General features: G+C 40.9%; 1 protein-coding gene across 9 annotated transcripts in view; it reads left to right on the top strand.

Moving 5' to 3' along the window:
- LOC124068430 (A-kinase anchor protein 13) overlaps nt 1-26,564 on the top strand; it is a 97,763-nt gene that overhangs the window by 59,258 nt on the left and 11,941 nt on the right. For 6 of the 9 annotated variants that reach the window (XM_046407041.1, XM_046406967.1, XM_046406726.1 and 3 more), the window contains exons 12-31: nt 2,043-2,398; nt 3,955-4,002; nt 5,816-5,993; nt 6,456-6,558; nt 9,525-9,567; nt 9,819-9,930; nt 12,804-12,963; nt 14,702-14,769; nt 14,882-14,948; nt 16,481-16,631; nt 16,929-17,041; nt 17,281-17,427; nt 17,903-18,159; nt 18,714-18,839; nt 19,750-19,867; nt 21,853-22,101; nt 22,269-22,345; nt 23,778-23,959; nt 24,923-25,005; nt 25,127-25,315. In XM_046407041.1, coding sequence (XP_046262997.1) covers nt 2,043-2,398; nt 3,955-4,002; nt 5,816-5,993; nt 6,456-6,558; nt 9,525-9,567; nt 9,819-9,930; nt 12,804-12,963; nt 14,702-14,769; nt 14,882-14,948; nt 16,481-16,631; nt 16,929-17,041; nt 17,281-17,427; nt 17,903-18,159; nt 18,714-18,839; nt 19,750-19,867; nt 21,853-22,101; nt 22,269-22,345; nt 23,778-23,959; nt 24,923-25,005; nt 25,127-25,315 — 2,827 coding nt within the window. The remainder of the gene's footprint in view (nt 1-2,042; nt 2,399-3,954; nt 4,003-5,815; nt 5,994-6,455; nt 6,559-9,524; nt 9,568-9,818; nt 9,931-12,803; nt 12,964-14,701; nt 14,770-14,881; nt 14,949-16,480; nt 16,632-16,928; nt 17,042-17,280; nt 17,428-17,902; nt 18,160-18,713; nt 18,840-19,749; nt 19,868-21,852; nt 22,102-22,268; nt 22,346-23,777; nt 23,960-24,922; nt 25,006-25,126; nt 25,316-26,564) is intronic. The other 3 variants (XM_046407201.1, XM_046407277.1, XM_046407336.1) reach the window with 2 other exon arrangements.

Below are 26,564 nucleotides of genomic sequence, written 5' to 3'. Positions count from 1 at the left end.
GTATGCAAAATGAAAACTGAAGCGAACAATAAATAAATACATAAAATAAATAAAATGTATTAATTTGATTTAGCCAAAGCCTCTACTTTCTGCTTTCTATACATCCAGTTCAGTCTCTCCGAACAGTGTAAATATCGTGTGCGTGCCCATTCAGCTAGTCCTATAGGGATTATACAGTACATGTGAAGTAGCTGTTTTGTCAGCCTGTGCTGTGCTTTTTATTTATCAGCAGCCTGAGGCTGCAAGGCCAAACATCTACTAAGCATCTTTTTAAGCCGACAGCTCTTTGCTGCTGCTGGAGAAGTGCAGGCTGTGGTCCCTGCTGTCACTGTGCTGATGTTGAAAGTCTGTTTGAAGCCAGGCACCCTTTGGTTAAAGTTACAATCCTTGTATCTCTGAGTTTCTGCAGCTCTGAGCATTCGAAACATGCTCATGGTAATGTGAGCCGAATGTCCTTTTTGTTGTAAACAACAATGGAAAAAGTCAGCGCAGGAAATATCAGCTGCCTGGGAGTAGACCGTATGATGCAGTAGATAGACAGACTGGCAAAATGTGCCGTGACGTCCACAGGCTTTGATTCCACACAAAGACCACAGCTAAATTCAGCTTCAGCAAGAGAGGATTAATGTCTTCTTTGCTCTATGTAGGGGAATTGTCTTTCTTTTGCAAGATACTGTCCAGTTTCTTCAATTGAGTAGACAAACTGTTTCATAACTCTCATGGTATTGATCCTAGTTACATTTCGGCCGTGTCATGGCCACGTGCTCTTGAGCAACTTACTGTAACTTTAAATGCTCACTAGTAGATATGTTAAAGATGAAATTCATCTGAATCCTTCCCTGTAAAACCAAAGTCATGTGACAAACGTGCACTGCAGTCATTCCCGTGCACTCTGAACGTATAGACACACACATGAGCTGATGCTTCCTCTCACTCCCAGAGGAAGCTGCGTTGGCAGCATAAAGCAAATCGTTCATTCCCAGCTCTCCAACAGAAGCAGCTCTATACTCCGTTCTCACGCTGCAGCTGGCAGCACAATAGGTCCAGTTAAAGCGCACACCTACAAATTAGCTTTAAATGGCCTCTCCGATACCTGTGTGTGTGCACGCAGGAGCTCATTCCCACCAGAACCAGGTCAAAAAGTATACACCAATACTGCTTGCTTTGATATCAGTACTGATGACAGAGGTGTCAGAGAGGCAAGACAGGTCAAGGACAAAGTCCCTGAGTAGGTGGAACTGAGCATTTACTCATTTGTGTGTGTGTGTGTGTAACTTCTGCCAATTCACTAAGGCCATCCCGAATGATTAAACCTTTAAAAGATTATATACAACTTAGAAACATTTTCCTGGGAAAGCTTTCTTTTTTTTTTTTTTAAGGTAACCATCATTTATTGTTGTTTGTTTTAATGTCAGTGTTGCTATAAAATGGCTCTGGCTCATTATCTCTAAGCCTTGCCATTTGGTCCTCATTATATCCCATTCCTGTGGGTTAAATAGCTCTCTGGCATTCTCTTAATTCATTGCATGCTTCAGTGAAGAAATGTTGACGGGTATACAGTGTGATAGGTTAGGCAATTAACAATAATTTGGACATCTAATCTGTTTTGTTCGGTTTTCAGTTTCCTCTCTATTCCTATATCCTTCATCTCAGCGGCTGAGTCTTATGGATTTTAAGTTCTCCCTTGTCGCTCTCGCTGGGTGGTTCCACTTTCTGAGTGGCTCTGTGAGCAGAGCCAGGCACAGATACTGGTCTGTAGTTCACTTTCCACTGGAGTGCTAGTTGATTAAATGTGGGATGGAAGCAAAAAAGGGCATTTTTTAAACACATATGGTCCCTGAAATAACAAACCAGTCAACATTTCATTAGAGTTTGGGATTGAGTTCACTTATTTTTGAATTCATGAAGTTGTTCTTTTGGCTCATGATAAGCTATCATTTTTAGGAGGCGTTTCTTACTGTTCCCTGTAGCCACCATAATGCTGGACAGTGAGGCTTTTAAATAATAATAATAACGTATATTTATTTCTTGGATGTCTGCAGAATGATGAACCAGTGACAGGAGGAGACAGTGCCAGCGAAGTTTCGGTCTCCTGTTCCTCCACAGACGACACCGCCAGCGTTGGTCCATCCAGCTCCAGCCTTGAAGGCAGTCAGGGCCTGGAATGCAGCTGGAGCCCAGAGGAGGGCATTCAGACCGGGACTTCTATCACTGCAGGACTGGACAGTGGTGGAGGAGGAGTAGGAGACGCTGAAGAAGAGGCCAAAGACAGAGTGACAGAGGTCCCTCGGCGCTCCTGTCTCTTCCGGAACAGCATTCGGTCCTTGTCACCTCTTCGCCGCCACAGCTGGGGTCCTGGAAAGAACAACGGAGGAGACGCAGAGATGAACAAGAGGAGGTGAGGCTGGGAAGAGACTAGATTATAGTAGGTTCTAAAGAATTTCTAAGTGTGGATGGAGTTGATTGTGAGATAGGAATGTCACTCCTCATGTGAATGTCAGTAGACCTGATGTGTTTAGATGTCAGTATTATTAGAGCTTGTTGATGTCTTTCCCTCTGTGCCATGTTGAGCGTTTCCTGCTCCTGCTGCGAGCAGCTGTGTTGCCATTTGTCTGGTGCTGGTAGGGAGCTCCCAAAATTGTACACACACACAGATGCGTGCATACAAAGACTCAGACACACACTTCAGTTTCAGCACATGCACACACAGCCGCACACACTTGTTCACGCAACAGTGTGTACAGTAGTAATCAGTTAACGTGTACTACTTCACACTGACACACTGTCAGCACTTACGCAGAGCACACTAAAAACATGACCTTGGTATCCGTTTTGTCTCCTGTGCTTCAACAGCAGTCTGTCACTGACTGTCTGACTGAATCAAAAAACAAAACAAACCAAAAAAAAACAACAACTGCTTTGGTCTTTTATCAGCTGATACTTTTAATATATCTAGGTTGTGCAGAAAGAGCAATTGCCATGAACTTTCAGCTGCACTCTTTCTTTACAGTTTCACTAATGATGGAAATAAAAGTCATTAGTCATTTTTTCAGGTGCTTTTTTAGATAAACATGAGGAATTTGAGGTGTATAAAAAGCATGGAAAGTGATTAATAATGAATAGGTAGAGAAAAGTTCTTCAAGCTGCTAAAAAGTGTATGTAGGATTTGGAAATTTGACTGTAGGGGTTTTCAATCCTGACAAAATGTAGCTAAACTTAGCACGAAGTACACAGTACATTTTCTTTACTTTGTCAGCACCACAAGAGCACTGTTGAAGTTCTTGGAACTCGGTTTTGAGGAACCTGTTGAGCTTCCACTTGTTCGTAATGTTCGGTGGTTGATCTAGGCAAAGGTTGATGCTGATTGGTTGTTTACAACACAGTCAGCTAATGTTTTTTTTTTTTTTGTCATCACGTCCTACCTGATTTGCTCCCTTCTACTCTAGTCATTTTTTAAATTAATAGCTTGATTGATGATTGCTTTCTTGCTGAAAGTTAGTTGAGTAAGGCGATGTCTGTAGGATCGGTATGATACTACATACAGCAGCCAGTTATTTTCTTGGTTGGCTACTTTAATTATCATTATTATCATTGTTATTATTGTTATTGTTTTTATGTCACTGTTAAGTGGATGGGCAATCAGCAGACTCCAGGAAGTCTCTGCTTCCCCCGAGAAGTAGTTTTCCCCATAACCTCATCATCAGCTGACCATCCCACAAGTACATTTCCCACCATAGAACTTAGAGACCATTATTCTAAACAAATGCCATTGTTATCACTCTTTTGACATGGTGGCTTGTGCCTCAGCTTCATACACCTACAACTGTGCCCATAGGTTGGAAATAATATACGCTTATTCATTCATTATGTTCTTATGACCTGCCCTCTCCTCATATCCCAATTCATCTCACCTGTCATCTATCACTTCCTTTCTGTCTTTTCCATCACCTCCAGTTCCGTCCGTAGCCCTGGTGAGGGGAAGCCGACCTTTCACAGAAGAAGGTACTAATGATTCGCATTCATCAGTTCATGTATTATTGAGACTGACTTGTTGCCAGGCGATGTGAAATGGTAAATTCATGTAGGTGAAGCCTTTGTCAATCTCCCACTTTTTAATGTATGCTTGCTGTACTCCTGCTGCATTGTGCTCCGTCCCTGCAGGCGCCCAGGCTGAAAAATGCTGCTCTCTTTTCACTCGTCAGAATGTGCAAGAAATACTGTGGCAAATAGATGGTTGAGACGTACTGGTGTTTTGTATTGCAGTGGTAATAACAGGCAGCCACATGGAAAGAGGGGAGTGTGACTCTGGGGGTTCAGAGGACTATGTTGGCTAGAGATTGAGAACAGAAGATGTTTTTTTTTGTTCTTTTCTTTCTTGGGTAGTAAGTTCCTTTAGGGAATTTTTCAAGACTGTAAAGCTATAAGAAGAGTTTTGACTTCAGTCATGGAGAAGAAGAAGTTATGTGGAATTGCTCTAGATTTACTAAATTTCCTTCTTAGAGAATTTTAACCAAGATGGGAAATCCAGTTTATTTCCTGCCTGCACTGCGGCAGGAATTTAGATTGTTTGTGTTCGACAGTGTGAAATGTACATACTTGGAGCAGCAGTGCATTTATGTTAGAACTTTGTTACTCTCTTCCAGCTTCCATGTAACCCCATTCCTTTCACATTGCACTCTGTCTGCTTCACTGTTACTCTGCCATACCTGCATCCTATCACTCTTCTTTGTATCCATTTGCATTCTTCCCCCTGACTGACCCCCCCACCTCACACTCTGTTAGCTGGTGTCTGCCTGATGCTACCCACAGCCACTGTGTGGAAGTAGCTAGTTCCCTCAGGTATTGTGTTAGCGTGTGTGTTTGTGTGTCTGTGTGTGAGATGTCTTGTTTATCTGACCTCCTTTGAATGGGGCAAATTTACATGATGTTTGATTTGCATTTGCGCTTTTTGAGGGCATATGCGCCTGTGTGCGTGTGTTATTGTGAGTGTTTGAATGGCCCCGGCCAGTCAGTCTGTCAGTCACTAGCTTCCTCCAGCAGAGAACTGCAACAGCTGCTGGTGTTATTCATGTTTCAGTAGTGAGTACCTCATGGCTCTGTAGGATAGTGTGTAATAACACACAAGCGGACCTTAACATGACAAATATAGTCATCTACATTCACAGCCCTGAGGATAGGTGAGTGCTGCTTCTTGCTGGATACTGATAATCACCAAGTCATGATTCTTTTGGTTCAGTTTAGGTTAGTGATGTTTAAATGTGTTGGACTAATGATTTGCTGGATAATGGAATGTCATGCGAAGCCAAAGGCTGGAGATAAGAGAGATTTACTGCTGGAGCTGTAACTTTCACCGAGTCTGTCCTGAAACGAATAGAGCTGCAGTTGCATCACATAGCTCATCCTGAAATGTAGCTGTAGTTTTCCTCTCCATAATCATTGTATTGGATTTTTCAAGGCCTCTTATTTCCAGTCATAGATCGATGTAATTGGGTTTGTAAATCACAGCTGCAGAGCTCTCTATGCTGATGCTGATGTTGGAAGTCATTTGCTGCTGCTTCAGCTGTAAATCTGCTCTGAAGCCCAGTGATAACTCAGCTGGCTAAACGCTGTGCAAGACCAGCTGTGTGTGTGTGAGTGTGTGTGTGTGTGTGTTAACAGGTGCATGTGTGCATGCCTGTGCATGTTTGTGTTTGATGCAGCAGTAGCTGTGTGTAACCAAAAAGCAGAGGTTAATACCCCAGAGAGACGAGAGGAATGTATGTGTACAGTGCAGTCATTCCTCCCTTTTTGAGGTCACATTCATTTGTCTTTATAGCTACAGCCTGGAGGGGCTCAGTGGGGCTCAGGAGGAGTTGAGGGCCCCCCCCACCCAGGGGCCCAGAATCCTGGAGCCTACGAGGATGCCCCGGAATGACAGCGATGACAGGGGCTCCCTGGTCTCTCTGACAGAGGAGCAGGAGGAGCTGGGGGAGCATAGCAGACTACATGACCTGGTCAGCTAGCACACACTCACACACACACGCACAAAATCATATTCTTCATCTTGCATGTCATATCTTCATACTGTCACACAGTCGGCCCCGAGGGATCCACAAAAACATCCTAAAGCCTATTTCACATGAGAGGAAGAATGGATTTGCTTGTACATAAACAAGACTTAAAAAGAGTCGTAGGAACTTTGAGACTTGTCAGTTTGCGGATTAGTAAGAATTAATAAACGTCACTTTCCTCAGGCTCCTTGTCTCCACTCTCACTGAAATAAAACAACGTGAGTGTTGTGTTGTGAACACAACATCACAAATAATTCGTGTAGTTTCCTCTTTTAGTTTATTGTTCCTGTTTCCAATTTAGTTTCTGGTAAGGTTCTGTTCCACCTTTTTTAGCTTCATGTACTCTTTTTTTTTCACACTGTCATGCACTGTGTTTGACTCAACATTGTTTCTCTCGTGCTCCAGAAATCAAGGCGGTATCGACCACTGCGAAACAGTTGTCCCCCCATGACCCTGCCCCTCACCAAGTCTGTATCCATGCTCGCTATCAGCCAGAGAGACATTGATGGTGAGTGACAAATTGTGAAGTTGCTTTTCTGTATTACTGTCTGTGCATAGTTACCAATCCAGCTCATGGCCATTACTTTCAGCATTGAGCCTCTCTGACCTCTTTATCAATAGATTTCTTCATTCTTTTGTTATCCTTAAATCCCCTTAAAGTGATAATATATCCAAATTATGAGTTGATCATGCAGAAGGAGTCAGTGTTAAATATGTGAAACTTCAGATGTATTTCTGAATGTTCTTGATGTCAACATGTTTCCAGCCTCATAAGGAGTCATCACAGTCATTGTAGGGTGCGGAGACAATTGTAACTTTTTATGAAATGTCCACTTTATTATCCATTTCCACAACTGTTTGAAAGCCCTGCCCACCATGGTCCTGTCAAGGTCACTTATTTGCCTAATTCTTGCCTCCCTGCATGGTCATGTACAGACTGTATCTATATGACCCTCTGATTAATTTTGTAGCATCTGTCAGGGTGGGAGAAGCTACACCTTAATTGGTTCAGTAAGTTTGTTGATTCCAACATAGCTCCGCCCAGTGTCAGTCAGTGGAGAGGTGACTGGTCAGACAAGTGCAAATATCTAAATGATGTGCAGGGCCTTTTAAAAGAGTTTCTTCACTGGTCAGTTTGTCACATATTAAAGTTTGACCTCCACCCTTATTGTTATTATAAAGTTATTTCATTTTAATAACTGATCTACTCCTGCTGTGGTTCTTTCCTTCCTGCCTCGTCCCCAGCAGTGGGACGCCTGAGACGTAAGAGGCGAATTTCCTTCTCTTTCAACCTTTCCCCCATCCTCACCAAATCTAAGTCTCAGATCATTTATGGGGACTCTTCATCTAGCGATGATGAGGATAATTTAAGTAAGTAACGTGCTATGAACTTACCTGCAGTAGAAAATAGCTGTGGTGTCAGAATCAGAGTGGTAGCTGTTCCTATTAGTGTCCTGATCTCCCTGAAAAGACTGTAACTCAGAGTCATTATTATTCACTTTGCGAATAGTAATAGTAATGATGGCTCATCCTGCTGGAAAGGGTCTAGTCCACATGGTGCTAAAGGGTGCAACTCAACAAGAGTTATGTTTGATCAAGGTTACTATCTTACACACTCTCATATGTGAAACAAAAAGTAGTCAGCTTCTACATAGATTTTTACACTGACTTTTAGCCTTAAGTACAGTGAAACCCATATGTTCCCTCACAACCTATCAAAAGCTTTGTGGAATCACTGAGAGAAACGTAAATGGGTACCAAATTACAATTCTATCTTAAAACATGCGTCACTGATTCCACTGAATATCCTAAGAAATTATGTATAAACGTGCATTCTTAATTTAAGGACGATCTTTCAATTTTTACAGTTTTGCAGCAGGTGAGCACTTTCCTTAGTGTTTATGCTTTTGTCGTAACAGAAAGATAGGCACTTAAGCCTGAAGACAACCAGATGCTGAAGGGCTATGAAGCCCAAAAGTTCAGCTGCAACAAACTTGTCATAAGGAAGCCACTAATTAGTGCTGATATTAAGCTGCTTGCAGTCTGAAAGTGCAATTAGAGTGAGCTTGTAGCAAGATCATTGGTGTAGAATACCTCTCACCTGTAGGCACCAAGCTCTGTGTCAACAATTCCTGATGACGGAGTGAAATAAGACCTTGGTTTCTTCTGTTTCCCACCCAGTTGAATATTTAGCCAACATTTTTCAGATTAGATTTTAGATTAATTTAGATTACTCTTCGTTTTGTCTCTTTGCAAAACTGAAAGACGTGAGCAAAAAGAATAACCGTAAACACTGCAGGTGAACTGAGGAAGCCTTTTCTTCCCTCCAGATAAATGGGAGCCTGTCTCCTTTGGTTAGAGACACTGAACCTTCTCTTTTCCTCTCTGAGAGATATTTTCATTAGCGCTCTCTGTTTCCCTGACTGTGTTGCTAGCAACACAGTGAGGCCAAAACTTCACCCTCATTATCCTGTTGTGGGTTAGCCTTTGTGATGCAGAGCAGGCAAGCAATGCTTTGCATATTTTCATGTATGTCACAATTTTGGGTAGAAATGATTGTTTGGAAGGAAGCAGAGATGTTCATAGACAAGAGGCATGTCTGATACCAAATAAGTGGAAACTCTGTGGTGATTATTTGGACAAGACTGCAGAGTATGCTTTGATTACATGTTTTATTTATTTATTTACTTTCTTGCTTGCTTGCGATCAGATTAAAAATACAACCAGGTCAAAGAATAATAGAAAAATAGCAAAATTTTGGCAATTACTGGAGCCAGGAAATCCAAATTTGGATGCTGGGCAGAGCTTGTGTAGAGCAAACTAGCTACAGTCATCTTGACTTTGAGTGAATAGCCAAGGCGCAGAATAAATGAAATATGATTAGGTATTGAGACCATAATGTCTTGGGGAAAGAAAAAAATAACTTTGTATTTTTTGAGTTCCAATTTCATGAGGTTGGATGTCTATGCAGCCAGAGATTTTTTATTTGGAACCAGTATCTAGCAGCCATTATTGGCACTGGAACTAAAGGCAGTACTTCAGCTTCAGCTTTTGGCCTCAGTCAGTGCTGCCCTCCCCAGTGCCAGAGTCATTTTGTTTTTGGCTTCTACGCAGCTTTCGTGAGAGTCACTAAATGCCTGAATACCTTGTTCAAGGACATTAAATATCGCTGCTGAAGGACAGAAGGGCAAAGACTATTCAGTTCTCTGCTCAATTCAGCCAGGACTGAACTGACAATCCTGAAAAGTCAGCAGTTAGGGTCAATGAGGTCATTCGCTTACTGTATATTCAGGGAATGCAGCATGACCTGGTGGTTAGTGTGGTCAACTAATAAACAGAACTGTTCACCACCTTAAATAGAGGAAGGAAGGAGAATTTCCACCTGAGAAAACAAATACAGAGAATAAAAACACCTCATGTCCTGACTCCTTAATCTTTGTCCTACTGCTCACTCCTTCTCTCACCTCTTTCCAGGTATGAGGTCGTTTTCCAGCACCTCTGGGTCAGTAGCGTACAGGTCAGTCTGCCTCTGCACATACACTTTACCATATAATAGTTGTTTGGGTTTTTTTTTTTTTTTTGCTGCACCTTCATCGTCCTATAAAGAAACTGTGTGGAGAGATTCTTGTGACTAGTAATGATTCTCCATGAAACCTTTATAATGCTGTAAAGAAAGAATTATGAGAAGATGTGGACAGGTAAGCCTTGTGATTGCAGCTGTTTGTGGATAAAATTAAACGTATGTCTGTGTGTGTGTCTGTGTACCAGCATTTCAGAGGAGGAGCCTGGCCCTCTGCGGAGTGACACTGAGGGAAAGAGTGTGACAAAAGTCAGCCGGACCTTCAGCTACCTCAAAAACAAGATGTACAAAAAGACCCGGGTGAGGGAACATTGAGTTTTTAAACATGCTTAATAAAACAGTGGTAAAACTACAGTATATGCAATATATTTCACCATATCCTGTTTATTATTCAGAACTCGTCAAAATTCAGCCTCCTTCAAAGACGTGTCCCCTTAAACATTTATTCCAGTCTGCTTTTCAGCATCACTCTGCTTCACATTCATGCATTTGCACATAGTTACACTGGAAGCTAGCCAGTGCATCTTCCTCTGTAGGCCTCCAAACAGCTCCAGTTGAACAGTTAGAGAGAGGAAAGAGTTGAAGACGGGATTATGTGTCTTGCTTGAGGCCAAGTCAGTACTTCTTGTAACTTCCCTCGTTCAAATTGCCTAGTAGGTTTTGAGCATATGACATTTTGTAGTCACAGACATGCCTGTGGTAAGATGTGGTCAAAGTCTTGCTCTTTCACAGAGCAGTAGCAAGTAACTCACCTGCTAAATGTTGCTTTCCAATGAGAATATAGTAGTCATTTATTATTATATTGTGAGCAGTGATGATGCTTATCATGATTATGAGGAGAAGTTATTGTAGTGAACAACAAAACCTTTGTCAAGAGTCCCTACTGATGTTATTTGGAAGTTGTAGTACTGTAATTTAGAAATCTTTTTGAAAACTATATAAATGATACACTATGTAATGTGATTTGCAAATCCAGTTGCCAGTATTAAGTTTTTAAAACTGTGTTGATTAAAATGAGGTATGTATAGTTAGTTAAACTTGTCTGTGTTTTGCAGCCCTTGCAAAGAGAAAATGGGGGTGAACAGGAAGTAAAACAGGAAGTTGGAGGTGGCTGTGGTTTTATAATCTCATGTCTAACCCCAGTCATTCTTTTTAAAGTGACAGGATTCTGAACGGGTTTACCACAGCCTGCAGCTGGTTGCTCCCTCTCAGATTATTGATCATGGTTTTGCATTCGGGGCAATTAGTATAGCTTTGATGTTCCAATTAGCTCGGGGTTATTGGATATATATGTATATATTCAGTGACAACCAAAACGGCCTCTTCATCAATCACAGACCCATCACACAACTCTTTACAACTTGGTCCCACCGCTTAAAACTGGTCCCCTCACTTATTTTCTTCCTATCAAGTAATAAATTAACTTCTCACTGTCTCAAAAATATTAAAATATCCCACCGTTTTACTTTTACTTTTGTCAGCTGATATGTTTTGGATATACAATAGACATATAGTTTCTGTACAATATCCAAAGTCTGAGTGTGATCGAGTTTGTGCTGTTATGACATAGAGTGTCTGTACCAGACTGAAGGGTCATTGCAGTAATAGCACATCCTGTAGCAAGTCAGTCACTTCCTCATTGCTTTCCTGATGGAGTCTCAGTACTGGTAGTAGCTTCAGCCTCTCAGCAACAGCTAGGGATGTTATACAGGAGATTCACAGGGAGCCATGGCTTCTCACTGAGATGGAAAGGTTGGCTGGAGGTAGGCTAACAGATCCCTCTGCTTTCCCAGTCAAAATGTAGTGAAAGTGACTGTCAGAATATCATGTTTAAAGTGACCAGTGTTCCCCTCTGGGCTCATGTCTTTTTCCAGTGAAGTCATTGCCTGTAACACTTTGTTTCACTAGAGTGTCTTTTTGTTTAAATCTCTGGTTTAGATGTCACAAGTGATTACTGCTCCTCTTGTGAGTGCTTATGGCTAAAGAAATGTGCTGGGAATCATCTTTGCTTCCTGTGTTTTTCCAATAAGTTAAATATTGACTGGAAATATATCTACATATGCTTCTTGGAAATCTTACTGTGGTGAAGAATACTTTATTAGGCCTGTAGTTCACAGAAGTCTGCCGTTGTGTTTCATGTTTATTTCGATAGCTGTTGTTGCAGGAAGTGAGAATGAAAACCAGGTCTTGCAGTGGCTGTTAAAACATGCAAGCCTGCTGCGGTACATTCAGCCTTATGGTATCTTGAAGCAACTAAACAAAATGAGCTCTAGTATATGTAAGAGCTTTGTGGTCCCCTCAAACCAAGAGGCCCAGGGCTGGCCATTAAAAACGAGCTGGAAACTCCATTTTCCTATTTCCTCTGGGTTTGGGTGGAGGCTCTGTGATGTAAATCCAAGAGAATAAGAGCTCCTTTCTTCTCTGAATCACTTTATAGGATTGTGATTCAGCTCAGTGTACAGAGATGACCAACAGCTGAGGATGACCTCGTCCATGAATGCAGAGGCAGCAGAAAGACCACTCTGTTATGGAAAGGTCATAGATTTGATTCCCAGACAGCGTGTCTCTGTCAGAAGTCATGCATCCTGCAGTGTGTTTCAGCTTCTCGTTCTTCATGAGATGCTTTAATTAAGAACCTCATAGTAGCTGAGAAAACAACACTAGATGTAACATGAAAACTGACTGTCCTTTGGTATGAATGGTCATTATAACTGGTAGATTTTCCACTTGTTGTATACTGCCAGCGTTATGAGCCTTTACTAGTAATCCTGTTAAAAAATGCCAAATATCAGAGGTTTATTATTAACAAAATTCAATTGTCTAAGGGAAACAGCAAAGACTGCCTGAAACAAACTGCATTTAAAATAGTCTCTTAATGAGAGAGTTGGTTGTCAGCATAAATAATGCATCACTTAATATGCAAAGTCCCCTGCTGTGCTCTACATCAGAGTAATAATGTCGCCCTGCTGGATTCAGATTGAAATTTAAAATAAGCAAGTGGCCAAATGCTGAGACATTTTGTCAGCATCTGGTAACTTGGTCTGCTTTACAGGAAACTAAGCACACTTTCATTCTAACTGGCTAGTATAAAAGTAATTAATGAACTGAAAGTGATGTTCCTCTACTTGTATAGTTGATTTGTGTTCTTAACTATGATAACTCTACCTGTGCAGGAAAAAGAAAGAGAGAAAAAAGAGAAGGAGAAGGACGGCAAAGAGAAGGACAAGAAGGCGGTTAATGGTCATCTGTTCACACCAGTCAGCTCAGGCCAGGCAACCCGCTGCTCCCAGTGCAATAAGACTTTCAGCAGCAAGGAGGCTTTCCATTGCACGCGTAAGTAATTTTTGTTCTTTCATTGTTTGTCACTGAACGGGACTCCTGTTGCTTTAACTCTAATTGAAGCCCATTATGTGCTGTGATCCACTATTAAAAGAATTTATCTTAGTGTTAATTCATTTCTAATTTGAAAACAAGATGAGCTCTCTGCACTGCTGTGAGCACACAGTGTTGTCTCTTCTGTAAGGGGAAAGTTGTCATAAGAGCTCCTTAGTGTGCACGCACACACACACACACACACACACACACGTACATCAGGTATTAATCATGGTGCTCGGGAGGTCACATCAACTCTCTGTACATACAGTCAGTACTTTTGGACCGTATCATTTGTGCATATAACCGTGTATAATTAAATAGCTTTATTGATGAACAAAAATGTATTTATCTTATTTGTTTCCAGTCAGTCAGTAATCCAATCAGGCTTTCAGTACAGACAACAAAACAGTTGATGCATTGTTTTTCACTGAAGCAGCAGCAGCAGAAGCAGGCCTAAAGAGGATGTAGTTTATTGCGCAAGTCTTTGGCGCAACCCCAAAAAAGCCTAAAAAGGAGAAACCAGCTCTGCGATGGATCACAACCATCCTCTCAATGGTCACAATCTGCCCTAAATACTTTAGAGTGGCAAAACAGCTCTTGTTGTATTCAGTTGGTCTGGTTCAGATTGCTGGAGCTGTAGACAGTTCTGAGAGTGTTTTCTGGAGGCTTGGATTTGCAGATGTCTGGCTCATTCAACAGACAAATACAGTGATTCTTTGTCTGAGATTAGCCGGAATTAGTTGAACGTCCACAAATGCAGTAAAATACCCAATAAAACCATTTAAGAGGAGAAAAACACTGCACGAATTCAAGCTAGTTTTACTGTGCGGGTCATAATTAGATATATCACATAATCTACTAATCTGAATCTTTTTTTACCCCAACACAAGTGTATACACATTTCAAGTGGTAAGTGGAAGTGAAGGGATGTGAGAATGTAATTGTGTTGATGTAATCCTAAGAACAAAAATATTGTATTCATGGTGATCTAATAGTGGGCTTGTGGGTTTCACTTGCACAACGTGTCTGTTCTAAACGTCTAATTCTTGGAAACATGCCTAAAGTTAGCAGAAACTGAGTGGAGCCTTGTTGCGGCACTAGATTTTGACATGATCAGAGATCGTTATTAACAGGCACCTCTTAATCATCTCTTTCCATTGTTTTTTTTTTTTTTTTTTTTTTTCAAAAAAAGTCTGTACAATAAACGTGACAGGTTTCTACTTCAAAGTCAGCTCTTATGAAATGATGTGACAGCGTGAAAATTATGTTGCAGGGGAATTAAAGTCTTTGCTTTACTCCACAGAGTGGATCTTATTTTAGCAATCTTACAGGATGACCCCTGTTCTATGGTGATTTGGCAGTGTTTACATAATTGAAATTTTCCCATGCAATTCATTATTTATATATATATGTGTGTGTGTGTGTGTGTGTGTGTGTGTGCGTGTGTGTGTCATGCCTCAACCTCTTCTCTTTTTTTTTTTCCTTCTTTCGTCCACGAGCAGTATTACCCCTCGATTGCATCACATACTCTGCTCCAGTCTGTCTTTCATTAGCGGGCTGGTGGAGTTTCCTGGCCAGCTATGGAAACCAGTCAGACTTTCTAGCCCCCACCTTACCACACACCCTTGACACCCCCACATCCTCCGTCATCATGCTCATAGTATTCACTGAGCGTTCCGTTGCTTTTTCTTTCCAGACTGTAATGCCTCTGTCCACAAGGGCTGCAGAGATAGTTTGCCTGTTTGTGCCAAGGTGAAGATGAAGGTAAAGGTTCCCTCAAAGAAACCACCTCTGATTCAGTAGAATTCTGTTGCCCTGTAGCCAATATTGATTTGAACTTGTCATTTTTGCTTTTATTTTCTGTTTCTCTGGCTAGCTGCCCAAACAGCAGTTTGCAGTACCAGATTCAAGCTCTTTTCCAACAGTCACAATGAGGAACAAATGTGAGTGACTGATTTTTAACAAAACTTGATTACCAGCTTTTTCATCTGCAGGTTCTGCCAAAGCACATTGAACTGTTTTTACACGTACTGTTGGAGTTCCTCTTTTCTAGTGATTATTTGGACTGAAGGTGGCTTAACTAAACTAAGTTTGGGTACTTCTTTCACATTCACAACAAGTTTTAGGGCTGTTGTAAAAATCAAGGCAGTCATTCAAAGTTCCTCAGTAGGTTCCTCTTTAGAGAAGAGCGGTAGAAGAGCGGACACATAGGATATGTTGCTACTGGCACTTTCCAACGGTTAAAAGTGCGCAGGAAATTTGCAGAGAAACATTGCCTCCATTTGGTAGGAACCCGAGTATCTCCAGATTTGAATATTTTATGTTCCAATAGATCCAAGGACTTGTCAAACCTTCGATTCTTTGAACTCTATTCAAAACTTATGAAAGGAAATGATTCAATGAAAATACTTAGGATAACAGGAGAACTAAATTTAAATCAGTATGAATCAGTTAGAAATATAATAACATTAATATGTATATCTGTGTATATATATAAATATAAATATAAATATATATATATATTCAACATGCCCACGATATCCCTCCGTTATCTGGCTTCACTAGCCTGAGCAGTTGTAGTCTCACTCAGCCATTTGTTAGCTTGATAAGTTAACCCAGGTTTTCCCAATGTAGCCATGAGCACATTCATGTAAAAAGGGACGCATTTGCAGCAGGACCAATCATCAACATGGACAAGTCTTCTGGCAGCAGATTTTACAAACAAAAAGCAAACTATAATGTTAGACAATTACAAAGAACTTATACACATCATTCAGCCTGAAGACAGCACTGCTGCAGGTTTCAAATGCAAGAAGGACAGCTTAAATTAATGTGTAACACAGAAGCATTGTTATGGCATGTGTATGACATGCTATAACAAGCTATAACAATATGTAGCCTTATTCTTTCAGCTGCAACCCAGTGGCGTCAAACAGACTTGGTCACAAATAAAATATAAATATAAACGTCTAATCCAAGCAGTACTTACCGGTCTTAAATAAGTACAATAAATACAAGAGTTAAGTGCTGCTCTCGGTCTCTGTTGTGATTTTATAGATATACGAAAGAACAGTGAAACGACTGACATTGTTTGCAGTGACCAGGAAAAGTGAAAGAAGAAAGGAGAGGGCCCTCCTAACTCTCATGATCTGTGCTTCAAGCTCCATAGGTTCTATGAACGATAATGTCATTTTCCAAAAAATTGATTGGTCGGTAGACAGTGCTTTTATACATGTTTACAGCATGAGTTACCATAGCGATGTACCTCGGTTAGAGGTGAACCAGCACCGTCACCCTGAAAACCCAGGGTTGTGGTTTCTAACCACAAATCCTGCCTCTTATTACGAGCCTCTGGTCTATAGAATAATGGAATGTTATTCTCTTGCTGTTACTAGTGAAAATCTGCCTACTTTTTCATATAGTACACAATAAGTGCAAAGATTGATTTCCTGAAATATATCTGTCTGTGGTCCAGCTGGTGGGACGAGGGAGCGCCCCTGGTCAGCCATCTTGTCCCCTGAAGACCATTCATCCCTGATGATACCATCATCACGGAGACACACCAGCATCATGACCTTCCATGGCAACAACCTCTCCAAAAGTCTGTCCATAAGCAACATCGCTGGGTGAGCTGGTGTATGAGTGTGTGCATACAATGATGTGAAGATACTCAGATAACCATATGTCCATTTCAACAAAATAAAATGTTTTTTTGTTGCTATTTCACTATTGCATTGAAGCCGTTTTTAGTATTATTATTTTGTGATTTTTTTTGTGTGTGTGTCTTTTTTGTTAACTTTGTATTTGATCACTAAGTCTATAATGCACCACATGTGTTTACAGCTTAATGGGTGTTTGTGGTTGTAACTGGCTGTGAAAAGGGCAACTCAAATAATTTTTATTATTATTATCTCTCCATTCAGTCCAGTGTTTGACGAGATGCCCATTAAAGGCTTGCGGTATCTCTCCCAGTCTACTGACTCCCTCAATAGAACCAACCAGGTTACAGAGTCCATGGAATCGCTGACTGATGAAGGTCAATACACACACACACACACACACACGCAACACTGATATGAATACCGAGGACAGCTGCAGAACAGCTGGGAGTCTCTGATTGGAGAACTGAGCAAATATCGGACAATGTTTTAACAAAATCTGATATCAACAGTAACAGCACTGTAATTCAACAGACACATTTCCTCTTGCTTGGAAGTGATCATTTTTTGAAACTATACCATGAGCTTCAAAGTGCAGGTTTTGCTGTTGGTGCAGGGACGGAGATGATGGATGGGCAGCTGATGGGAGAGTTTGAGGCAGAGGCCAAGGAGATGGAAGCTGACTCGTGGAGTTTAGGTGTGGAGCAGCAGCATCTGCAACAGCTGGACAAAGAGTTGGTGAAGAGACAAGACGTCATCTATGGTACATTTTATAAACTGAAAAATTATTTTAAATGGGGTCATCTAAACTTGATGGAAAATTAAGAAAATTTTTTAGGAAGTTATTGTTCTGTATTTGTCACTTCGGTCCCTTTTAGGTCTCTACTACAGCTATTTTGATTTAAAAAAAAGCATAGCTTTATGACTTTCACTTAAGTTTTTTTGAGGTGCTTCTACAAATAATAATTTAGGCCCTTTAATTATGTACCAAGATACATCCTCTTTGGTTTGAGAGTCCTTAAGATATCTGTAGCTTTTGATTAGAACCTACTTGTGATTAAAACAACTGATGGAAATCATTCTGAAAAGCACATTTCTAATATTTATAATGCATGCAGTCACAGACAAATGTGTGTCATGAAATCTATGAAACTCTCTGTTGTAGGCCTCTGTGGCAGAATTATGTAGATTTGTGAAGCGGTATAAAGACTTTTGCTTATGTCATTTTGTGACTTTAGAGCTGATGCAGACAGAGATGCATCACATTCGGACATTGCGTATCATGTCAGAAGTCTACAGCAAAGGCCTGCAGAAGGAGCTGCAGCTGGAGCTGCAGACAGTGGAGAAACTGTTCCCAGCTCTAGATGAACTCCTGGAGCTCCACACACAGCACCTCCTCCGCCTCCTGGAGAGGAAGAGGGAGAGTCAGCTGGAAGGAATGAGTTTGGATGGCGGTTTCATCATCAACAGAATAGGAGACATTTTGGTCAGCCAGGTTAGAGGAGGGAGGGGGTGGTGTGGTGAGAAAAAAAAGATCATATCCCACGATGAATTGCTTTTTTTTTTAATTTTTTTTCTTTTTCCCTGGAGGACATTCTGCTAATTTTGGTAGTGAAGGATGCCTGAAGGCTGCTCACATTCACTATTTCATATGAAGACAGCATCAAAAACAAAATGTGTGCAACACGTGTGTGAAACACATTCCATAAACTAGTTAAGTTTGTCTGGTAGCAAGTTGGTTTGCACCGATTGCTTTGAAATTTTCTGCACGTTCATAGTCCAAACTGTAGCAATCCTACTGACTGGACCTCCTGTCATTTCCTCAGGTCCACCTTTCAGTTTGTGTAGTAATCTGGTTTATGGCCAAATATCTGCAAAACCAGTGAAATTCCCGTGAACCACAGCTGTAATATGGATTTAATTCTTATTAGCAATTAGCACTGTTTAGCATGTTCACAAAGTTTAACATATTAAACATTATGGCCATTAACATCAGCGTGTTATACCAGTGTTTGTTTTTGTACTCATGACTGTTAATTCCTGCCCTAGTTTTCCGGATCTAATGGTGAAAGCATGAAGAGGGTTTACGGAAGATTCTGCAGCCGCCACAACGAGGCCGTAAACTTCTACAAGGACCTCCTGACCAAAGACAAACGCTTTAAAGCTTTTATCAAAGTAAGTCAGCTCTTCGTGTGGTGGCTCAGAGAGCTCGTTTCCTAAATTTCACCTGTTTTTTCAGATTGGCAAAGATGTTGTGATGATGTATTAATCTGCTTGTGTTTTGTCTATTTGCATGTGTTTTCCTTGCTTGCTGTGCCCTGAACCCTCTCAGCCACTGTACCCTCATATTTTTATCACATATCTATCCTGCAACAGTGTTGCCTTTTGAAAAAGTTGTGCTTTCCTCTTATGCTGAAAATATATAGCGTAATTTCCTATAAGCCGCTACTTTTTTCACACGCTTTGAACCCTGCGGCTTAAACAATGATGCGGCTAATTTATGGAGTTTGCCTCAAGACGAAAGTGACATTGAGAGCGACAACAAAAGAGAGACTGACAACGTGGACACCTGCGGCTCATAGACAATTGCGACCTATATATGTACAAGTTTTTTTTTCTTTTTAAATTTAGTGGGTGCAGCTAATATTCAGGTGCGCTCAGTAGTCTGGAAATTATGGTATTTCACTTGGATGGCTGTCCCAGGCACCATTATTTTTTGTTGAATATGTGTCTTCTGTGTCTTCTGGTCTTCTGTTCTACAGAAAGCTGCTTAATGTCTTCTGTCTTACTTTTGATGTTTTTTTTAATTCATGCATAGGAGCCACATTATGTTTAGACTATTTTTTCCCTTGTTTGTTTTCTTAAAACATCAATGCTTATATTGTCTTCTGAGTGTACTGTCTTCTGTGTCTGTGTAACTGTCATGTCCATAATCACAGCCAATATCTTCTCAGGTATTGTTACTATATTGTTCTACAGTAAATGAGTTTTAAGATTTCCCAGTGGTTATGTGAAACCTTCTCTTTTTTCAGCCACCTGTTGTGTGGGCACGTTTTACTAAAGCACTTGTTGTCGGTTCTTCCAGAAAAAGATGAGTAGCAGTATTGTGCGGAGGCTTGGCATCCCAGAATGCATCTTGCTAGTGACCCAGAGGATAACAAAGTACCCGGTGCTGATTCAGAGGATGCTGCAGCACACTAAAGGTTAGCTTCATGTCAGCCACTTCTCCCTGCTCACCCATGCTTTTAATGTGTGTGCATAACAACAACAATAATATGAACTGGGAAACAAAGCAGTAAATGATTTAGTTAATGGGTAAGTAGATGAGTAACATATAACATATTAAGATTCATAACATATTCAGATGCATTATAAAAGGCATATGTAAAGAGAATACTTATTTGTTATTTTTTCTATTTTGTACTCTCTATTGATGGCATTGAAGTCTTCAAACAGTTTCTGTTTGTGCTTTTTACACTGTTATTACCTCGTTTAATATATGCAAAACAAAGTATTTACTATTCAGACCACATTATTTCTAACTGTCGATGCAGACCAAAGGAGTGATTTTAAAGTTTGGGAAATATAAGTTAAAGTGTTATTTCCTTCAACTGGAAACTTTCTGCTAGTAGGGTGCATTAATCATACTTGGATCTAAAGCATTTCCCCATAAACAAGTGGCAGGAAACAAGACAGAATTAGGCCAGTCATTGCTTTAATATCAAGAAAATGTTAAGATCATTAGAAAATCAAGTTGACTTGGGGTTCGAACCACATCTAAACATTTTAGTGAGATCCTTCTCTTTTAAGAAAATAAAGACCTGCTGTAGAAAATCAAATTCATGAATACATTTATAGCATTTATACCAATTTACTATATATATGTGTATAAATAAAATTTTCACACATGGTTTCATAACTCCGGCTTCCTCCCACAATCTCAAAAACAAGCACATTATGTTAATTGGCTACTCTACATTGCCCCTAGGTGTGAGTGTGTGTGTGTGTGTGTGGCTGTCTGTCTTTGTGTATTGGCCCTGTGATTGACCGATGACCAGTCCGGGGTTAGCTGGGATAGGCTCCAGCACCCCCGCGACCCTTCATGGATAGGCGATACAGAAAATGGATGGATGGTCTCATATATTTTAAGAAAACTGAAACATAAGTTTAATAGGTGTTTTTAGGATCAGGAACAGATCAAGCATACTTTTAGGAGCTGAAATATTTTACACCATATTTATATCTGATTTATAGCAGCTTTCTTCAGCTGGCCTCCCACTGTGTACATTCTCTCTAATCCTTCCCCCAAAGTCTGTTTATAGTTCTATGTGGGATGGGGGAGCTCTGGCTTAATCCCCAAGGTGCTTTAAGAAGACTCGCTCCTGCCAACTCTGATATATACTGAGTGGAAATAACACAGCAGCACACTCACAAGTTAGAGATGCATATTTTGGTTCTCAGGAGCACTGAAGTACAACAACCACAGGAGGTAAATATTCAACTTTAGGGACAAAATATTATATTTTCAGTGCAACACCCAAGATGTATATCAGAGACATATTGACTCTGGGGCTTCTCTCAGTGTGCAGACCAACAGGCCATCTACGGGCTAATTTATAGTGGGCGGGCTCAGTTTGACAAATGTTATGTCTTTCAGTGCATCAACAGCTAGGAGAAAATCTTATGTCAAAATGAAAGAGGCAAAACCTCAACACACATGAAAGAAGTTTAGGTGACTTTTTAGTTTTTTTGGGCCTAGCCCCACCAACTTAAACCAAAAAATGCTTTGATTTATTTCTGCAATAGATAGGCTCAGTCAAAATGGGTACCAAAATTTCACTGCGCCTTCTGCTGCACATAAACACGTCCTCAGCTGTGCCACTCTACAGACTGCTTTATTTATCCTGAGGGAGCCATTAAATCACCAAATGGACAACAATCATGACTTTTCCCTGCATTTGTAGTCCTGTTTCTGTTTCAACAACATAATAACAAAACCTTTGAAATTTAAACTAACCTTTTGCGTAAAATAAGTAAAAGAAATTAATATTGGATTACTGTCCCATCAGTAATCAGACATGGCATTCATGTTTTATGGTTTGGTTTGAATCTATCCTGAGATTTTTGTTAATGCCAGACTACCTTGACTGTTGCATGTCTATCCTCTCTCATCACATGTCTAACACAGAGAGCGAGGAAGACTATGGCGACCTGACAGAGTCAATTCGGCTTGTGAAAGAGATAATTGCAGCGGTTGATAGCAAGGTGAATGAACACGAGAAAAGACGCCGGCTGAAGGAATTTCACAGCCGTATGGACAGCAAGTCCATCATGATGATGAAGAGCGGTCAGATTTTCGCCAGGGAGGATCTGCTGAGGAGGAGGCTAATCCACGATGGAGTGTTGCAGCTGAAGAACAGCCAGGGAAGACTAAAAGGTAACAAGATGCTTACTGACTGCTTTGCTTCTCATTAGCTGACCACAAATTCTGCCTTTCTGCCTGTAAATAATGTCAATATTGTTTGGAAATATGGAAAATATATTAATGTATTCTATCTTTTCTCTCATGCGACCATACCTACTTTTCTTCTGGCTGTTCTCCAGATGTCCACGCTCTGCTACTATCAGATGTCTTTGTCTTCCTCCAAGAGAAAGACCAGAAATATGTCTTCGCCATGCTGGTAGGATCCTGTTGCCAACTCTCCCTCCTTCTGTCTCACTTCTGTCTCTCTCCCCCTCCTTCCTTCTGCTGTTCCCTCTGTTTTCCCTCCATCATTCCAGTTAAAAAGATCTTATGAGCGCAGCCAGATATGTGGTTGTCATATTTTCCTATCCCACTGTTGTTGTTGCTGTTGTTAGCATTAGCTGGGCTGCTTAGCTCTCCCATTGTGCAGCTAGCTAGCAGCACCTAATAAAGATGCTGTGGCCCTTGGCATTAAAGCCAACTGTGATAAGTCATATAGTCTGTGTTGTTTTTTTCGTGTCTGCAGTTCAGATTCACACAAAGACACACAGAGTCTGGGGAAATAAAACAGGGAGGCCACTGGCACAATACTCACATTCATCATTAAATAAGGTTTGGCATGTTTGAGTTGAGGCTGTTGACACTGAAAAGAGCAATAATGTGTGGTTCCTTATGGATCACAGCCATGTGAACCAGGTTGGGTTTGGGGCTTCACTTCTGATGATTACCAACAGTACAAGAAATCAGTTCAGAGGGCACCTGGCCAGAAGATGAAAATGTGTTCCTATGAAACTAAATGTGGCTAATATGAGCTTCCAGGAGTTAGAAACAAGTGGATATCATCCAGAGTGAGTCTTTTCTATATGAATTCCATGTTTTTGTTGTCCAAATACAGTGTTTCCTTTACTGAGCTAGAGTGGGAAGATAGTAAATCAAAAATGGATTTTTATACAAAAAAACTCTTTGAAAGATGCCCACTTTAATTCATTTCTGCACAGATTATGCTGACCGGTTTTGTTCCTCATCTGCAGCGTATTCACAATAGAAAGACAGAGTTAAAAAATCTGAATCTATCGCACAAAGTCCCAACCTCAGACGAGAGATGGCAGGAGAAAATGTAGGGATGTGGTTACAGTCTCAGAGTTTTACTGAACCAAGCAGGAATGAAACAGAGGTTTGTGGTGTTAGTGTACCAAGCTGTGCTTTACAGTGTTTACAGCCACATGAATTTAAAGACTGCTGAAGCTCTAGAAGTCAGCTGACTCTCATGATGACACAAAGCGGAATCTCATTTTGTCATCTTTTTCCCCTTTATTCAACATCTTTTTCATTCTCCACGCTGTATCACTCTTCTTATAAATCGCCTATTTTCCAACTCACCTTCCTTGTTCTTTCTGTCTGTCTTCACTGCACTTGTTTCTTTTCCTGCCCTCCCTCCTTATTCTTCCTCTTCCCTGCCATGTCACTCCCTCCCTCCTCATCCCTCTCTTCCTGCCTTTCCCATCCTGTCCCTTTGTCAACATTTGTCCTCCCTCCTCCCCTCTTCTCCTCGACCCTCCCACCGTCATCTTTTTTTTTTTTCATTCTCCATCCTTGTGGTTTCCATCAACCCCTCCCTCCCCTCTTTTCCCACCCTCTTCTCCCTGTAGGACCAGCGCTCCACGGTCATCTCCCTCCAGAAGCTGATTGTGAGGGAGGTTGCTAACGAGGAGCGCGGCCTCTTCCTCATCACGGCAGGCATCGAAAAGCCAGAGATGATGGAGGTGCTGGCCAGCTCAAAGGATGAGCGCAACACCTGGATGCAGCTCATTCAGGAAGCCATGCAGTCCATGTAAGTGGGATTTATTTATGTCTGTATTTATTTGTTTATTTTTTAACTAGGGGAGTGGGCTAAAGCTTCTATGAATTTTTTCAATTGCTTTTGTAGCCAGAAGAGCTGTTCACTCAAAGTTGTGCCTCAGTATGTAATCCCAAAGTCAGCCCTAACCTAACCTGCCCCATTTATTTCAGCCCATAACCTCGAGTGCAGGACAAACTCTGCCCTCAAAGTGCTTTATATTCAGTATGGGCTTCTTTGAGTTCACCTGTGGTGTGTCTGTTGTAACCCACGAGTTAGACCCAGCCCAGTTTGCTAGGTAGTAATAAATGGTAAGCTGCAACAGAGCACTTTGCTGTCAGTAGGATTAGCACTACTCTACCTGGGGATGGGATGTACTCAGGGACAGTCTAATACTGGATTGGCTTCAAGGGCAGCTTGCTATAAGCAGTGGATTATTTGACTGCAGCCAGCGGAAAGGAGAGGGATTTACTACTCTGTCTCTCTCTCTCCCTGTGTGACTTCTGTCCAAAAACAAAAATTTAGATTGGGCTATTGACAGGAATGGAAGAGAGAAACAAAAACAGTTTTCTGCTGATGTCTTTTTCCACCAAAAACTCCTTGCACATTCTCTCAGGGTTGTCTAATCCCCATCAAGGGAAACTCTTGTCCTGTGATGTCGAAGATGTTTATACCGATTGGTTGCAGATTGGGCTGAAGCTAATGGTTATTTTCATTAATCTTTATTTAAAGAAATGTGTGGTCTATAAAATGTCAGAAAATAGTAAAGTAGTGGCATTTTTACTTGATAGATTATTTAAACAGTTGGTCATTGTTTTATGATATTCAACTAACTGATTAATCAATTGCTTTGTCTCTACTTGTAAGTTTAAAGATTTTTCACTATTGTAGATGTTTAATCTTGTATAATTAATTAGCTCTTATACCGTTTTTTCTTTCTTTTGCTCGGCGCAACAGGGAGAAGGATGAGGATGAAGGTATTCCCAGTGAGACAGAAGATGACAAGAGACAATTGGAGACTAAAGCCAAGGAGATGAGAGGTAAGAGAAACAGGTTTGAAGCATTTGTGTGAAAGAAAACAGGGGCAAATTTGCTCCAAATACCACGAAAATTTTCCCTCACTGTGTGTCTCTCTTCCTACCATGTGTCTCCATCGGTCAGATCTGTTGAAGCAGAAGGACACGGAGATCATGTCTCTGCTAGAGGAGAAGGTGCAGCTGTTCAGGGGGATGTGGGAGGGCTTGAATACAGGCGATGACGTCTGCCGGCAGGTCGAACCTTTCTTCAGGTCAGCCTGCAGCCAGGAGCTGCCCAGAGGAGCATCTGTCATGAGGGATGCCCTGCAGGAAGGTACGACAGAGAAAGAGAGTGCACATAGTGTATCTAACGTCTCGCAGATGCATTGCTTGTCAAATGTTCTTGAACTAAACTAAATAGAGAAAATAAATATGCAGTGTCATTCATTTCAACTCCAACAACTGTCAAACATGCTGAACCACCCATGTATAAAGTTGAAGACAAATTAATGGTGCATGGCAGTATTGATCGATGTAGACACAGCTCAGCCAGAGGTTTTCCACATCAGAAAACACATCTGTGCACATACCCGTTTCCCCTGTCCTAATAAACAGGACTTTTAATGTTGCTATTGAGCCAGTTAGTGGTTTTAGTCTATATCTGTTTGGGTAAGTGTATTTTGAAAATCTTTGCCATACTGTCTGTCATATTGTCGCTATTACCCCACCTCATTTTCCAGAGTACCCTCAGTTGGGTGCTGATCCTTCACAACAAAACCTTAAAGCTTATGTGAGGAAATGAGATAACTTGTGGTTACATCAGAAGTTACTGATGTACACAAGAGACCAGGCTGTAAATTTTCAGGTACCACAATACCATAACTAGTTTTTGTTGGTTGTATGCATAGCAATTTTCATAACATGCTTGTTCTGACGGAGCAATCACATAATCCATTGAATGTCCATTAAACTTAACCATGGAATAAAAATGAAATACTTTCGTCATTGTAGAAAAAGTACTCACTTGTCACTAATAACGTTAACAGTGGCTTTGTTTTATAGAAAGTGCCATAGAGCCAACACACACAAAGCCCGACCCTACTACTGGAACGTCCACACTGAACAGAGCTATCATTTATTAATTACTCTTGTGATTTTCATGAATCTGCTGTGAAAAACGACTGCTGGATAACTACATGACCATGATCCCCAAATCCTAAATAGAAATCGAAAACTACTCCACACTGAAGCATGCAGTCAGTTTAACAAGTACTCCATATTTGATGTGTATCCAATTTGTTAATTTGTTAATCAAAATTGCTGATTCACTAAAACCCTCCAGTGAGCACCCACCTAATAATTTACATTTTCTATGAGTACTTGAAAGATCGTTGGTTTGGTGGTTAGACAGGAACAGGAATTGAGAGAGCAGAACTCGAAGGAAGAGAGTGTTTGTCTTTTGGAATAATTTAGAGAGTGTACGGGAGACATTAAAGGTGTCAGAGTGTGTTTTCGGTTTTTATTCTAGCCCTGTTTGCTGCTATGGCAACCCTGCTCATCAAATGTGAATGAGAAGAAAACAG

This window comes from Scatophagus argus, chromosome 1 (assembly GCF_020382885.2).
Source record: "Scatophagus argus isolate fScaArg1 chromosome 1, fScaArg1.pri, whole genome shotgun sequence".
Lineage (NCBI taxonomy): Eukaryota > Metazoa > Chordata > Actinopteri > Scatophagidae > Scatophagus > Scatophagus argus.
This window is presented reverse-complemented; position numbering and strand designations above follow the sequence as displayed.